A 17,356-nucleotide genomic window follows, 5' to 3' on the forward strand; every position below is an offset into this window, starting at 1 on the left:
ACACACACACACACACACGCACTAGACACACACATACATACAAGTAATCATATGTCCATCCATCCATCCATCATCACCCGCTTATCCGGAGTCGGGTCGCGGGGGCAGTAGGCAAAGCCGGGTATTCCAGGCGTCCCTCTCCCCAGCAACGCATTCTAGCTCCTCCTGGGGGATCCCAAGGCGTTCCCAGGCCAGGAGAGATATATAATCTCTCCAGCGGGCTCTGGGTCTCCCTCGGGGTCTCCGCCCAGTTGGACGAGCCCGGAAAACCTCCAAAGGGAGGCGCCCGGGAGGCATCCTGATCAGATGCCCGAACCACCTCAATTGGCTCCTTTCGACGCGAAGGAGCAGCGGCTCTACTCCGAGCTCCCTCCGGATGTCCGAGCTCCTCACCCTATCTCTAAGGCTGAGCCCGGCCACCCTACGGAGGAAGCTCATTTCGGCCGCTTGTATACGCGATCTCGTTCTTTCGGTCACTACCCAAAGCTCGTGACCATAGGTGAGGGTTGGGACGTAGATCGACCAGTAAATCGAGAGCTTCGCCTTCCGGCTCAGCTCCTTCTTCACCACAACGGTCCGGTGCAACGCCTGCATTACTGCTGACGCTGCACCGATCCGCCTGTCGATCTCACGCTCCCTTCTACCCTCACTCGTGAACAAGACCCCAAGATACTTGAACTCCTTCACTTGGGGCAAAGACTCATTCCCAACCCGGAGGGAGCAATCCACCGTTTTCCGGCAGAGAACCATGGCCTCGGACTTGGAGGTGCTGACTCTCATCCCGGCCGCTTCACACTTGGCTGCAAACCGCTCCAGTGCGTGCTGAAGGTCACGGTCCGATGAAGCCAGCAGAACCACATCATCCGCAAAAAGCAGAGATGCGATTCTGAGGTCACCAAACCGGACACTCTCCTCACCTCGGCTGCGCCTTGAGATCCTGTCCATGAATACCACAAACAGGACCGGTGACAAGGGGCAACCTTGGCGGAGTCCAACACCCACCGGAAACGTGCTTGACTTTGTGCCGAGAATGCGGACACAGCTCTCACTTTGGTTATACAGGGACCTGATGGCTCGTAACAACGGCCCCGGTACCCCATACTCCCGCAGTACACCCCACAGGGTTCCCCGGGGGACACGGTCGAAAGCCTTCTCCAAGTCCACAAAGCACATGTGGACTGGATGGGCAAACTCCCATGACCCCGCCAGCAACCCTGCCAAGGTAAAGAGCTGGTCCACTGTTCCACGGCCAGGACGGAAGCCACATTGCTCCTCCTGAATCCGAGGTTCGGCCGTCGGTCGGAGCCTCCTTTCCAGTACCCTAGAGTAAGCTTTCCCAGGGAGGCTGAGGAGTGTGATACCCCGGAAATTGGAGCACACCCTCCGGTCCCCCTTCTTGAAAATGGGGACCACCACCCCGGTCTGCCACTCTGCAGGTACTGTCCCCGATCTCCACGCGACACTGAAGAGGCGTGTCAGCCAAGACAGCCCAACAGTGTCCAGAGCCTTCAGCATCTCAGGGCGAATCTCATCTACACCTGGCGACTTGCCACTGAGGAGCTTTTTGACTACCTCAGCAACTTCCGCCAGGGATATAGGTGCAGATTCCCCCGAGTCTTCAGGCTCTGCCTCTTCCACAGAGGACGTGTTGTTCGGGTTCAGGAGCTCCTCGAAGTGCTCTTTCCACCGCCCGACAATATCCCCAGTCCAGGTCAGCAGTTCTCCTCCCCTGCTGAAAACGGCCTGAGACAAGCCCTGCTTTCCCTTTCGTCGGATGGTTTGCCAGAACTTCCTCGAGGCCAACCGAAAGTCCTTCTCCATAGCCTCCCCGAACTCCTCCCATACCCGGGTTTTTGCTTCAGCGACTGCCGAAGCTGCAGCCCTGCAGTAATCATATGTGCAACTTTGAAAAGAACAATCACGTACAATGTCATGAGCTGCAATTTGTTGCCATGACTGCACATAACAGGTGTATGTCAGGCTTACGGCAGTGTAATGTAGGGCTTGGGAGATATGGTCCAAACACAGTGTTTATTCTGCTCTCATAGTAGCCTTCCAGAGAATTCTGGAACCGATATTAACTCCGTATGTTCTGTCCCTGGAATGAGACCGCTAGCTCACAGATGGATTTCAGTGGGAAGTTGTACAATGCGAGTGTTCACGGCGTGTGTGATTTAGGGCGCACGTAGCCTTGGCGGATAACGGGGGACGGAGCGGGGCGCGTGGTGCGTGGAACGGCAGAGGGATGAGAGGAGGAGGAAAAGCCGAGAGCATTAGCACGGAGACTGCAGGGGAGCGCTGGGGCATCCCTCTTTCTGTACGTGCTCTAGTCTAAGTCCTGTACGGTGCATATAGTTATACAGTCCTGCATTCATGCAACAGTGCTGCTGTTTGTGTGCATATAGTTATACAGTCCTGCATTCATGCAACAGTGCTGCTGTTTGTGTGCATATAGTTATACAGTCCTGCATTCATGCAACACTGCTGCTGTTTGTGTGCATATTTATACAATGCTTGTATAATGTTGGTGTGCATAATTACACAGTGCATATTGTGTTTAGGGGTTCTGATATACTGTATGTGCAGTATTGCACACTAACACACACACACACACACAGAAATTCACGTACACACACATCTTCACACACGCAGGTGCACACACATGTGCACACATGCACGTGCACACACAAACGCACACAGACACACACACTAACACACATACATACACAGAAAGTACACATGTGCACACACACACACACACACAAACACACATATATACAGTACTCACACACCCACACATTCACACTGTACACTGTAATTGGTTCTATGCATTATTTCTTTCTTTCTCTTTGATTCTGTTTTTTTCTCTATTAATCAAAGTCAATTTGAAAATTATATTTCAATAACTACAATGGTTTATAGAAACATAGTACAAAACACACACACACACACACACACACACACGCACACACACACACATTCAATGCAAGTTCAAGCAACAACTTTGAGATTGCTAACTGCTAACATTTATACTAGAACTATCTTGATAAAAACAAGTCCAATCAACTTCTCGTCCGTATTAAGACACTCACTCATGCTGCTATATTGATCACAGACAGTTGAAATTCTTGTCCTCACACTAGACCAAGACAAGCACCATATCATGTAGGATGATGAAGTTCTGTAAATGTATGCCATAACCAACGGCCCGGACCTGCTTGATAAACACTGGCAATTAGGTCAGACACAGGGCATTTCCAACTCCCACACAAAGAACCATTTCTGAAGAGCAGCTAACACACAGAGGGCAGTGGGAGGACAGCTATTTCACCGGAGGTAGCAGGTGCTTCATATTGCTTTTTAAAAATATAAGAACAGGCAAATCTGCAGTTACCCAAAATTGACATTTCATGCTTTCAGCTCTTGCTGTCTAGTGTCGGTTTGTCTTCTTACAAATTGAAAATGTAATATTTTATCAACAATTGATAAAGATTCCACTACAGAGGAATTTTCACAAGTCACACACACATACACACACACACACACACACACAATGTTGAACATTGAAAGTTCAGAAGTCACACACATTCACACACGTGCACACACATTTCATTGCCACATCTCTTACCTTCAGTTCGAGGCTGTATTGCTTTCATTTGAAAGAAACAATTTAGGCATTGATGTCAGTACATGTCAATTAGCAAACATGTTCCTGAACACACACATACACACGCAAACTCAGATACAGCAAGTCACATTCACACTAAAACAGAACACCCTCAACATATTACATACGGCCTTGATGTAAAGGCGCCAAACTGCTTGTCAATTCGTATTAGAGCATATGCAATAAGATAAAAAAATCCTCTCACCGCTGCATTCCAACAACCTCAAAACAGACGTGCGTTCGTCCTTTATCAATCTGCCAGCAGCTCGAACCACCCGCCAAAACTCCCCTCCTCTCCAAAACCCCTGAACAGCCTTTCCAAAATCTGTTGGCATTTCTTGAAGAAAATTATTGCCTGGACCTTGTCCAGCCTGGCTCCTGTGGCATGCTTGCTGTTGAAACAGCCCCCGCACCCACTCTCCCCCGCCCGCTTTCCTCTCCAAGTGGTTCCTGCCAAACTGGACAATGTAGTCTCACTCCACTTGGTCACCCTCTTGGATTGGCTCTCCTGAAGCACCATGAATCAACCCTGGAACTCTCACAGGTCTGAGGTCAGTCCCCGCACCTCTCTAAGAAGTCCTCCCCGACCGCTATTCACAAGTACTTCAACACAACAGGCATGCCTCAAGGCTCAGCCCTTGGCCCACTGGGAACTGGTCACCACTCAAGAGATCTGAAGACACACTCGCCTCACCCTCTGGGGCTCTCTCTGTACAGAATGTGCATTAGTAATAAGAGAAGCACCAGGGCAGGGGTGTGCTGTCGTAGACGCCACCCAGATTTCCAGCTCGTGGTTGGCATGTCATGCAGTTCACTTGCCTTGACTGAGTTCACATTAAACCCATCTTCACTGAGCGGTTACAAAACTTGGTTGCATCGAAAAATGTGGGTGGAGTTTATTGTTCTGGACTGTTCTTGAAAAAGTTTTAATGTATAAAAACATATAAAAGAGGCTAAATCAGATGCTTACTGAATTCAGATCCTCAGTGTGTCTTACTGTACCATGCTACCATAGTTTTTCTTTAACCCTATAAGCTGTAAGATTAGAAATATGAAACAAGATTCTTACCTGAAAATTGTAATGCTGTTGTTACAATCACTATTGTTTAGTTCCTAAACACTTGGAATTAATAAATAAATAAATAAATAAAAATTCCAAGGAGCGAAAGAGAAGCTGAAATCAAAATTCACTTTTTCCTCAATTTAGTCAATTCTTACGTCAATACAAAAACTAGTATATATAATAATATACAGTACTGTGCAAAAGTCTTCGGCACCTGTATCACATTCTGTACAGATAAGATTCTTTCGAAAATAATAATAATGCCACAGTTCTTCTGCAGACTTTGGTTGGCTCCTTGCTTCTGATCTCAGACAGCCTTGATCAAGTTTTTATGTAAAAAGTAGTCAATTGCTTACAGTAATGTGTTACTTTTAAAAAATTAAATAGAAAAATGTCCATGTAAAATTAAATCTATTGGTAAATGAATATTTGGAAATCTCAAATGTGTTCTTTTATAGTAACACACACACAGAAAAATAAACATATATATAATAAAGCCTAGGGTGCCTAAGACTTCTTGACAGTACTGTATATTTCCTTGAAATTAATACAATTGTAATACTTCTGTGTATTTTCACACTGAAGCTTTTTTCCATCCACTTCCTGGAAGACGATTTGAATTTAATCGCAAAGAATTCACAGTTGGTCCTGTCACAGGCACCCTGTTACATGGCTGAGGCTCAGGCTTTAACAATCTAGAGCCGGTATAAGCTGCTTACTTTGTGTATGGCATAACTGCAGGTTCACCAGTATGAAAGCACCTATGCTGTAACACTCTGTCAGGTTAATTTTCTTAATTAATTATTAGTTTATTCTTAATTGACAATGTGTGTTAACATAAAGACAATCACATGATTACAAATAACCTTTTAGTGTTAATCCTTATTACCAATTTCTGAATTAAGTGCTGACTAGGATTCTTTCTCTGTCTCTCTCCCAGCAGACAGACAGCCTCTGACCTTAATGTCTCTGCTTCTCCATGAAGGGGGTAGCTAGCACATTACGGTCTTACGACAAGGTCAACAAGGGGTATTCATTAGACAAAATGTTAGTGGCCAGCTTCATGTCTTTTTGTTTTGGTAAAGCCCCCTCTTCTGGAAAGGGTGTATAAGAGTCTTACTGTGTCTGATTCAAATCAGAGAGCCGGTAAGCTTTCTCACTTTCTGTTATTTATTTGCAAATATATACGAAAGTTAAACTCAAGTATAGCTATCATTGTTTTTACTGGGATCTGTTTCATCAGACAATGCTCACCTGTGAAATGTTAAAAAGGGCATTTTTCCCTAACAACTCTGTAGATGAGAATGGCTGTAATATCTTTCCATTGGTTTACTGTGCACCCAACAGCCATCCATGTTCTTCTGACTATGAATACTGATTTCATCCTAAAATCTATAGCTGGCCCCCAGCTGGAGAATACATTGGCTTGTGGTTTAAATATAATTGATCTATTATTTTATTTATCACTTAATATTGGTTTAGATGATTTCCGAATAAGTGTTAAACAAATATTGTCATTATGTGATTGCGAGCGCCTCTGTATTTATAAAACAGATTACACCTTTGTCCTTAAAGGACGTCCTGCATTAACCCGTGTAACGGCATTTACTGCCGTTGATTTTCTACAAATGCCGCTGCAGACTCCATAAATTAATTATAGCAGATCTTAATGGTTTCATAGAAACACATCCATTTGCATTAAGTTCACATATACATAAGGTTAAGGCATATTTCAAATATTAAAATACTCCAAGAATATGGTTCCTGCAGGTACGTAGGAATTATAATTTATATCGCATTTACTAAACATTTTACTAAGCAAATTAATTTCAGTGTTCATTGTTGTTACATTTTATCCCATTTTAAGCAATTCAAATTTAAAGAAATTTTATTATTATTATTATTATTATTATTATTATTATACTTACCAGGTTTAATTAAGTTTTCAATGTTTTTAAAACATGTTTCACATTTCCTGTACTCCCCAGATAACAACATGCAACCAGGGTAATTCTATTGATTATAAAATTACTGTATGCATAGCCTTATACAAAGATAGTTAGTCTCAGGTCTTGACCTAGACCATGGCAAGTCACATACTGCATACTCGCTCAGGTACTTCAACCAATCTTCACAAAAGAGATAAATCCTTAAAGTAAGGGATTGGTTGGAAAACAAATGTGCCAAACGCAACAGCAAAACCAACAGCTTGCAGGAAGAAACCGACTGATATGTGCAAATAAGTTCCATATTTCTTAAGTAAAATATTATCAGTATGTACTTCCTTAAGCATACAGTCTACATGCCTCCCCCCCCCCCCCCACCCCCCACCCCCCCTCCCTCTCTCTCTACACACACAAGCACAATATCATCCTCTGAATAGCACACCCACAATTATACATGCATACAGGTATACCTGTATGCATACACGTGAATTCTGTAATCATACGTAGCAGCTAAGGGCACTTTTGAAAGTTCAGTAATTAATAGAGGAGAAATACAATGTCTTTTCATCGAACGCACTTGGAAAAGAAAGTTTATGACCCTTTCAGTTTACAAGGCATGTAGTAGCAGTCCTGTATATGCACACATGCTGAAACCATGTCCACATTAGCGCTTACCGTCTTCTGGTGGAGGTTCGTCTGACGCTAGAAATATAACGTTTCAACATCAAGATATTCACACGTGTGCATGGAGATTCTGGTATAGATGTTCTAACTCTCTCTCAACACACACACAAACACTACGTTAAGGACTCTATGGCCTGTTTTCAATCAACGTTTGTCCTTAACTTTGACTTATAAGTAAACACACATTATCGTCAACTCTGCTTGGCGAGTTAGTTTGGGGGCAAATGTTCACGTTTCCATACCATGTTCCTGAAGAAAAAAAGATCATTTTTGCTTTTAATTTCGTTAACATTGAGGACAAAGGGGATTAGGTGCAGAAACACTGGGGCTTTTCAAGACCAGGCTTGATACGGTGCTAGATACTGTTTAGCTTTTAGGCAGTAGGTACACTTTAGTGGTAGGAGAAGGTGAGCATTGCTGGCCTGAACGGCCTGTTCTCGCCATTATGTCATTTTATGTTATGTAATAGTTCTCTAAGACCAGCTACAGGGGTGACATGCAGACCCATGGGACACTCTCAGTCCAGATCCCACAGAAAGGTAGCTTCTGTGACTTGTGAGTACAGCACATGCCCTTACCCGCAGGTTCCTCTGGGGGCTTTTCTGAATGAAGGAAAACACACACAGTTGAACACACACGTTACACAGAGATGAAATGCCGGAACAATCTAGTGAAGATCAAGGAGACAGATAGACAAGCAGACAAATGGCATGCTTTTCCTACCTGCTGCTTTCTTCGCTGAAAAACAAAAATGCAAAAAACATTTTTAACAACAATAGAGGGAAAGGTGGTCTCTCAAAAATATCTGTAAAGATAGCTTGCATTTCTAAGGAAACATCTATGAATTGTGTCACTTTTTTACTGCTATTTATATTTATATTAATGATAATGATAAGGATACATTTCCTTGTGAAGTCATTTTAAAAGTGTACTTTTTTCCTGCTGCTGATGTTGTCTATACCTACCAGGAGGTGGCGCTGCAGCCTTTTCTTTCTTGGCCGCTAAAAAAAGAGAAGAGAGTCCAAATGTTTATCATGTTTCAGACGAGTTCATCCCGGGGACAGGTGTGTGTGTCAGAGCGAGGTACAGTTCTGTCTACTACACTGTCACAGCCTTTACCACTCCAGCCCCGGCTGCCAGACCACTGCAGGACTCAAAGATGCGCCGAGACACAAAGACTCACTCCAGGTCAAAGACACACTCTAACTCAAAGACACTCAGACACACTCTGACTCACCGACACTCAGACACTCTGACTCAACGGAACTCAGACACGCTCTGACACACTCTGACTCAACGACACTCAGACACACTCTGACTCAAAGACACTCAGGCACACTCTGACAGAATGACACTCAGACACACTCTAACTCAAAGACACTCAGACACACTCTGACTCAAAGACACTCAGACACACTCTGACAGAATGACACTCAGACACACTCTGACTAAAAGACACTCAGACACACTCTGACTCAAAGACACTCAGACACACTCTGACTAAAAGACACTCAGACACACTCTGACTAAAAGACACTCAGACACACTCTGACTCAAAGACACTCAGACACACTCTGACTCAAAGACACTCAGACACACTCTGACTCAAAGACACTCAGGCACACTCTGACTCAAAGACACTCAGACACTCTGACTCAACGGAACTCAGACACGCTCTGACACACTCTGACTCAAAGACACTCAGACACACTCTGACTCAAAGACACTCAGACACACTCTGACTCAAAGACACTCAGGCACACTCTGACAGAATGACACTCAGACACACTCTAACTCAAAGACACTCAGACACACTCTGACTCAAAGACACTCAGACACACTCTGACAGAATGACACTCAGACACACTCTGACTAAAAGACACTCAGACACACTCTGACTCAAAGACACTCAGACACACTCTGACTAAAAGACACTCAGACACACTCTGACTAAAAGACACTCAGACACACTCTGACTCAAAGACACTCAGACACACTCTGACTCAAAGACACTCAGACACACTCTGACTCACAGACACTCAGACACACTCTAACTCAAAGACATGCAGACACACTCTGACTCAAAGACACTCAGGCACACTCTGACTCAAAGACACTCAGACACTCTGACTCAACGGAACTCAGACACGCTCTGACACACTCTGACTCAACGACACTCAGGCACACTCTGACTCAAAGACACTCAGACACACTCTAACTCAAAGACATGCAGACACACTCTGACTCAAAGACACTCATGCACACTCTGACTCAAAGACACTCAGACATGCTCTGACTCAAAGACACTCAGACACACTCTGACTCAAAAACACTCAGACACACTTGATTCGATTCTTCAATTCCACTTTAACACATTCCCTTCCATTGCTGTCTTCCCAAGAGGGAGAGAGCCTGTAGCCTTGTGGCAAAGGTGTTTGACTCTGACCTGGAAGGTTGGTAGTTCGAGCCCCAGTGTAGGCACAATAAGATTAGCGCAGCTGTTGAGAGCTTGAGCAAGGCCCTTAACCCCACATTGTTCCAGGGGGGATTGGCCCCTGCGTAGAATAATCAATGTAAGTCCCATTGGATGTAATGTAAACGTGCAGCATGCACCATCAAACTTAGCAGGTGCTCTGCAAGGAAGGACAGATGATGAACAAGCTAAAACGGAACTGAACCAATCTAGGAAGCTATCTAGGAAGTGCTACTCCATAGTAACCACATATTTTCCTTGTAGGCTACAGAATCTGCCAAAGTTAAATTCTCCGTTCTTAATCCCCCCTGCCATCGCTCAACATGCGCTCATGAATTATTCACAAACGCCTGAACTCATCCTGCAAAAGAAATAGCCTCTTTCATTTGAAAACGCTCTGATTTGCTCCTTTCTTCTTCACGCATGAAACATTGCATTATGGGATTTTCCTTCCTGCTGGAAGCATGCATTACATGCCCTTGGCGGTAGGATTTGGATTTGAATCCAGCCAAAGATACATAAGACCTGGAGACAGCCTGGAGACATTTGGTTATTCCATGGATTCTTATGGGAGCTGCTCAATGGTGCGTGAAGCCAGAGGAGGCTTGCTGTATTCATTGAACTGTAAATATAGATTGAACAGAACAGGGTTGATTGACCTTGGTCATCGGGTAGGCATGTGTGGTACAGGTGTTCAGTGCATGGGGCAGTTAAGGAGAACATCAGTTGAAATTGAGCACAGAAGCAACATCTAAATCTGTGCACTGATAACTTCTTCTACTGGTCCTAGAACAGTTGCATCTGAACTGCATACTTTACTTTCTTCCATGTGGACTTTCTAACTCAACCTGTAGGCCAGTGGAGGATGGGCATCCCTCCTTTAGCTGGGTTCCTCCTGAGATTTCTTCACATCGGGGAGTTTTTTCTCGCCACTGTTAGACGGTTTTTCTTCCCACGAGGGATTGCTTCATTATGCTATCTGATGGCTCGGGGCCATTTTCCTTTTCTTCCCTGCTGTTACTCTGTAAAGAGTCTATGTGACAGTCTTCTGTGGAACTGGATTGAGCGCTAGACCACTGCAGTTTGTTAGGATATAGTTGTATTTCCTCCTGGACAGCAGAAACAGCAGGCATAGTAACTGCGGGTTCAGAAACGTAATCAGTGTTCAAATAATCTGCTGGAAAATCCTGTGATGACCATCTTGAAATTACCTACTGCCAGCTGCTTTAAAACTAACGTAGCTTGAGCTGGTCAAACCAAGTTCAGCGTGGAACTGGTCAACCAGCTACCACCTAGTTCGAAACCTAGCTTGAACGGTTTTTTTCAGCAGGGTTGAAGAGATCAATGATTATGCTATCAATTGTATCCACTTTGTTGAAGCTGAAATGTAGCAAGCCAATGCAGTTACCTTTCTATGATTGAGGTGACATATCAATCTAATGTCAACCATGCGGATTGATCCAAGCTGTATATCAGCACTTTAATTGGAATGGAATTTAATTAGACACCTAATGTTAAATTAGCAATAATTTTACTTAACTCAAAAGCACTCTCATTACATGCGCAATGATGCTAGATCTTTTATCTAAAGATTTCATAAGGAAGTTCCTCACTACCATTTGCTTTGTCTTTTCCACAAAAGTTATTTTCAAATACCCCCACTTTCAACATTTAGGATTAAAATTTATCTCACCTGTAGTTGCCTCAATAAATCCATGACAGATATGACCTCTCTCAAAAGTGAGTGTTAGTTAGTGAACGAAAGTGAAACGTTAATTCTTCTTCTTCTTCCCTGATACATGGGGCTCATTCCAATCGCAAATTTTTCTCCTCTTTTTTCTTTTCCTTGCTCTTGACCTGGAAAGTGATTGAGGTCCGGCATCTTTAAGGACATTCCAACCCTTTAAATGTTCCTTCTAGGGGCTAGAAGTAGAAGTGAGGAACTCCCAAACTTTCGTTAGAGCAAGAAAAGATCAGCGCATCCTTGATACACCGATGCACAAATTCTGTGGCCTGTCAAGTGCGGAAGTGCTTAGCCAGACGGTTCAGAGGTCAGACAGTAGGGTTCAAAGGTCAGACTGTAAGGCTCAGTGGTTAGGCCATAGGGTTCAGTGTTGGTCAGTAGTTGGGCCGTAGGGTTCAGTGGGGGTCAGTGGTTGGGCTATAGGGCTCAGTGTGGGTCAGTGGTTGGGCTCTAGGGTTCAATGGGGGTCAGTGGTTGGGTTATAGGGCTCAGTGGGGGTCAGTGGTTGGGCTATAGGGTTCAGTGGGGGTCAGTGGTTGGGCTATAGGATTCAGTGGGGGTCAGTGGTTGGGCCGTGGGGGTGAGTGTGGGTCAGTGGTTGGGCCGTGGGGGTCGGTCTGTGTGCTGAGTTGCCTGCTGACTCCGCAGGCAGGGATAGTGGATAGGGTGAGATGGCGAGCCAGCTTCCTCACAGTATCCATCACTCCGTGTTATAGGATACGCCTCTTGGCCTCGACCGGCGGCTTGCCCTCCCGGCATGAGCAGTTCTGCCTCGTGCTTTAATTCTGTCATACCGTGTGCCCCACACCTCTATTTTTGGTAAGGTTTGTTTTTCGGGCGGGCTATCTTTTAAGTAGCTTCAGTGACTGCAGGGAGGAGAACGGCCACTGGAAATCTTGCTTACCTGACATTCGGGAAATTTCCGGGCAACAACAATGCACTGAACTTTTACTTTGCGCTTTGTTCATCAAAAAAGGTGGGTCTGTCTTCCAAACTCAAAGTTTAAAAAGTGCATAGTGGCCCACACTCAACCAAGCAAGAGTTAACAATTTATTGGAGATGTTTCGGCTCATGTGGTCTTGCAGGCCATTCAAGAGTGCTAGTGAAAGACGAGTAAGACTTGGGGTGTTCACCTCCGAAGACACGACACCACATGACAGATACTTCAATAATGCCGTACGCACAACAAGAATAACAGCATTTCACGAGCTGCCCTGCACCGTTATATGCAGAGGCCAAAACAAGGTTACAAACATTCCAATTCAGGTATTTCGCAGACAATGATATTACAATTAAGATTACTTCTCAAAAACTGAGGGAAAATGAGAAATATGCTTCAGTTATTTACCAACTAGCTTTAGCAGAATTCCTTGCTTTCCTCATTTCATTGAGCAACAAACAGTAAAGTCTGTAAAATTACAAGAGGACCATATTGATTATTCAGGGACGGATTAGACCTACGTGTTTGTCAACCCATCGTATGCTTTAGACAGAAAAAATACCAGGCTAAATTCATCATTCATCCTAACTGGTGCCATTGTGCCCAGGGTGTGTCCGGAATGCCTTCCGTTTAAGGATCTTGTTATTAATATCTCCCCTCCGCCCCCTTCTTCATGCCAGTGTGCTTCAGAGCTTTTTTCCTCTACCCTTGCAGACCGGCAAAGGGACTCCTGGGAAGTCCAGAAAGCGTGTGGAGCTTCCCGACAGAGTCACGGCCCGGCTTTTGGGATTGAGGGGTGTGCTGGTGTGAGTTTTTAAAGATGTGGAGCCGGTATGTAGATTCTCAGAGGTGAGGGGTGGGGGGTTAATATTGCTGCACATATTCAACCTTCATCTCATTCTAAGTTCTGTCACTGGGGTCCAAATCCAAGTACAATCTCAGAAAAAAAATCATCCAAAATCTGTGGTTCCGTAGAGAACGCTATCTAGATCAAGGGTTCCTTTTTGGGCAAATTGGGTTTTTTTGTTGGGGAGCTTTGACACATCACACCTTTGATAGAGGGTTCCATAAAAAACTGCATTGGTTAGCAAACATGCAGGCACGAGACTACAACACGAGATTACCCTTTTGACACAGCTGCCTGACCCCAGGGTGCTGTTGAGGGCAGAAATATAGCTAAGCAACATCACCCCTAGTGACAAAGTAGCCACTCTCAGCCCTGGAAACAGAGGTGGAAGAAATGCTGAAGGCCCAAAATCTCCATGGAAACCAACACTCTCTGTTTCTCCTCTCTCTCTCTATCTCTCTCCCGTTCTCTCTCCCTCTCTCTCTCTCCCTCTCTCTCTACCTTTTTCTCCCTCTCTCCCTCTCTCTCTCTCTCTCTCTCTCCCTTTCTCTCTCTCTCTCCCTGGAAATGTGTGAATTTTACAAGCTCATTGTGTGACTCCTCCTCACGTTCTCCCGTGTTGTCATCATCCCCCCTCCCTCTCTGTCTCTCAGGTTACGGCCCGTCAGGCCTCTCTCCCCCTCACCGGCTGACTCCGGCTCGCCCTCTCCCCATTCCGAAGCCTCTAACAGCAGCGATAAGTCACCGGGCTTACGGAGCGAACCCTCAGAGCCACCGCTAATGCGCAGTGATGCTCCCGCACCCACGCTAACGTTCGCCGTGCGTCTTCATTTGCCGGCCTGTCCGCGCGGCCCGTGTCCGCCGCGTGCCGTAGTTCCCCTGCACGGTGCTGTCGCCGCCTCTCCCGGGCAGACTAGCCCGTCGTCCGCAGGCTACAGTTACAGTGCTACACCCGACAAGCATTTAAAGAACACAATAGATCGTCAGTCTCCACAGGGCGCCGAACGCTAACATCTGCTGTGATCGGGGGCTGTGATTGGGGGCTGTGATCGGGGGCTGTGATCGGGGGCTGTGATTGGGGGGCTGTGATTGGGGGCTGTGATTGGGGGGCTGTGATTGGGGGGCTGTGATTGGGGGCTGTGATTGGGGGGCTGTGATTGGGGGCTGTGATCGGGGGCTGTGATTGGGGCGTCCAGTGGAGAAACGGACAGAAACGGGGACGCGGCAGGAGATGGGAGTGACATACCGGAGGGAAAGGTAGAGGAGCAAGAGGTAAGAGACAGAAACTGCTTAGATTGAGAAAGAGTAGAAAGAGTAGATGTAAGATGGAGGAAGAGAAAGAGAAATGAGAAATGGATAGTTGGATATTTATGAATAATAAAAGATTTATTTGAGTCTCACTGTTAGCACTGTCCAATGCCCCCTACGCCCCCTCAAACTCAGAGCCCCAGTCAACCCCCATCCCCCTCCAACTGCCTCACACTGACTGTCTACCTCAGGACCCCCGCTGTTGTACATATTCACACATCTGTGCTTATTATATTCATATTCATTTCAGCTGCCACTTTCTGCCTTTGTGCATTTCATCCAATGGATTTCGCTACGACTATTAATATCATAATATCACTGTCATAATACAATACAATAATATTGCACTGTAGTTACTGTATATATGTTAAAGCATATATTACAATTGTATTTTACTTGTGAAAAAAAAAAAACCCCACACGGTTTATCACTTCAGTTCAAAACAGGGTTAATTGTTCTAAGGCACTGCATAGTGGGACATATTTCTTGAGTTGTGTCATTTCCTATTGGCAGCTACAGTTTTGGCCCCCATGCACAAATTTAGTATTCCATGTCAGCAGGGATCACTTCTAAATAGCTGACACCATCCTAGCCTTTCTCACTCAACAGTCTCCAAATCTAGTGATTCAGGGCACAAAGTAGACATACTGAAAGCTGTTCTTTCAACAACGCATACAACGGCTACATTTCACTACCTGGACATTTGCAACCTTTCATGGGAAAACATTTGAAGTTTCGCTCACGTAATTCTCACTGATTCAAGTTAAAGTCAAACTTTAAGGAACTGTTACAGCACACATGCCAATTGACAGGATTGTTGAGACAATAAAATAATCAAACTCAAGATTCTGTCAAATGACGCTGAATGACACAATCGAACCTGCTGTCAAGAAACATGACTTGGGGCCCGCATTCTTGGTTTCTGACTGCATTCGAGTAATGTGTACGGACAGGTCAAGGTAGTGGAAAACTTCTCAACCAAAAAGTTTTTAAAATGTTTCGAAACCAAAACCGCTAAATTTGACGTAGCCTCAGACTTTTTTTAAACGCCGCCTTCTAGAACCTTAGGGAGAACTGGAGTGTGCCAGGGGGTATACCAACCAGGCGCCAAAGGTATGCGTAATGTCTTCACTGTCACGCTCACAACAACAGGAAAAGAAAACTAACGGAACGAATGGGTAACAAGATCTGCTCAGACCCCTGCTTCTACGCGTCTGGAGAGGTGGGGAATACTCCTTGCGTTCCCTGTCACGTTTGAGTATGGCGACCTTTTGCCAGTTAATCCTGGTTCTTGGATAACAGATGCAATGCGCTTGGTTTAATTTTGTCAAGCCATTAAAAAGCCTTAAGAGAGCGGTGTGCCTTTATGTCACCATATATAGACGAACAATCAAAACAGTGTAGGCTGCAAGCTATGCGAGGGCCGCCGGGGCGCAACAGGCTAAGACGCAGCAGACTCGCGGTTGCAGTTCACTGCAGTTGCACACCGGGGACCGGGGTTCGATTCTCGGTCCTGCCAAAAGCCAAGTTTGGCCGGCTCACATGGAGCAGCATAATTGGCTCACCGCTCCAGAGGGAGGGACTTGGCAGGGTTAGTAGATCGCCACACAAACAAGCATGTCGAGCATGCGGTGAGACGGCTTGAAGAAGGCTTATCTAATACTAGCTCTAATTGAATTAGACGGGGTACAATTGGCTACCAAATTGGGAGAAAAAAGGGAGAAAAAAATATATATGACCTTTGAAATGGTGTGTGTAAATATTAAATGTGTTAGAGGTACTATAGGTAATTTTGGATTTCTAACGATCAAGAGAGGAATTGCAGCAACAAACACCCTCAAATCACAACACTGTTCATCCCACCCCTTCTCTGTGAACGCACTGATGTTGAAACACAATTGGCTATGGGAATTAGAACCAATTTGCAACCAATGAGCTTCAATTATTGCATAACTATACAATGTTTTGGTACAGAGTACTGACCCGTGAACTATATTTTGAAACCCGAATTTAAGGACTATAAACACAGGCAGAGGGTGAGTCAACATGTCAATGAGCCTTTTTCAATGATCTGAAGGGCTTTTATTTTGATGTGCAATAATTCATATGCATTTAAAAATACATTGTTTAAGGTTGTTCAGCATTAATAAGGGTCACTGGACTAGGAAAACTCCACACAAAGTTACACAATGCACTGACGACATTGGTAATGACTGTATGCTTATGAGAATTTTAATCTTTAATCTTGGCCTTCATAATATAATTTATCATTGTTATGTTTTTTTTAGACTCATATGCTCCACAGCAAAGTGCCAGCGTATTCTAAGAAGTTATTTATTAGACAGTAATGTTTTAGCCATTTTCCATGGTCCTTACTGAAAATAATGTGAATTCAGATGATTAATTATTCTGAATTAATAGTTTGTTTGCACAATGCATAGGCACTAGAGAGCTGCACTGTAGCTCTAAAGTATGCAGTTATGAAACTTTTACAAATTAATAAAAATTTTGTAATCAGCTCAAGGGGACAATTTCAATAATTACAACAATCGTGAAAGCATTATTTTTATAGGTATTATAATGAAATGCTTATACAATGACATATGGGAGCCATTGGCATCACGGAGCTCCCCTCTGTTAACAACAGCTCGATTACCTACTTTCGCTTCATATTAATATTTACT

At 44.6% G+C, this 17,356-nt stretch overlaps 1 protein-coding gene across 4 annotated transcripts in view; it reads right to left on the reverse strand.

Annotated features, from left to right (window-relative positions):
- Window positions 1-17,356, reverse strand: part of mybpc2a (myosin binding protein Ca) — a 71,114-nt gene that overhangs the window by 39,325 nt on the left and 14,433 nt on the right. For 3 of the 4 annotated variants that reach the window (XM_061223844.1, XM_061223842.1, XM_061223841.1), the window contains exons 2-4: window positions 8,326-8,361; window positions 8,084-8,098; window positions 7,939-7,962 (exon numbers count right to left, since the gene is read on the reverse strand). In XM_061223844.1, the coding sequence (XP_061079828.1) occupies window positions 7,939-7,962; window positions 8,084-8,098; window positions 8,326-8,361 (75 nt within the window). Of the gene's footprint in view, window positions 1-7,351; window positions 7,379-7,938; window positions 7,963-8,083; window positions 8,099-8,325; window positions 8,362-17,356 lie in introns of all 4 variants that reach the window. The other variant, XM_061223843.1, reaches the window with a different exon arrangement.

The sequence above is a fragment of the Conger conger genome, chromosome 16 (genome assembly GCF_963514075.1).
Source record: "Conger conger chromosome 16, fConCon1.1, whole genome shotgun sequence".
Lineage (NCBI taxonomy): Eukaryota > Metazoa > Chordata > Actinopteri > Anguilliformes > Congridae > Conger > Conger conger.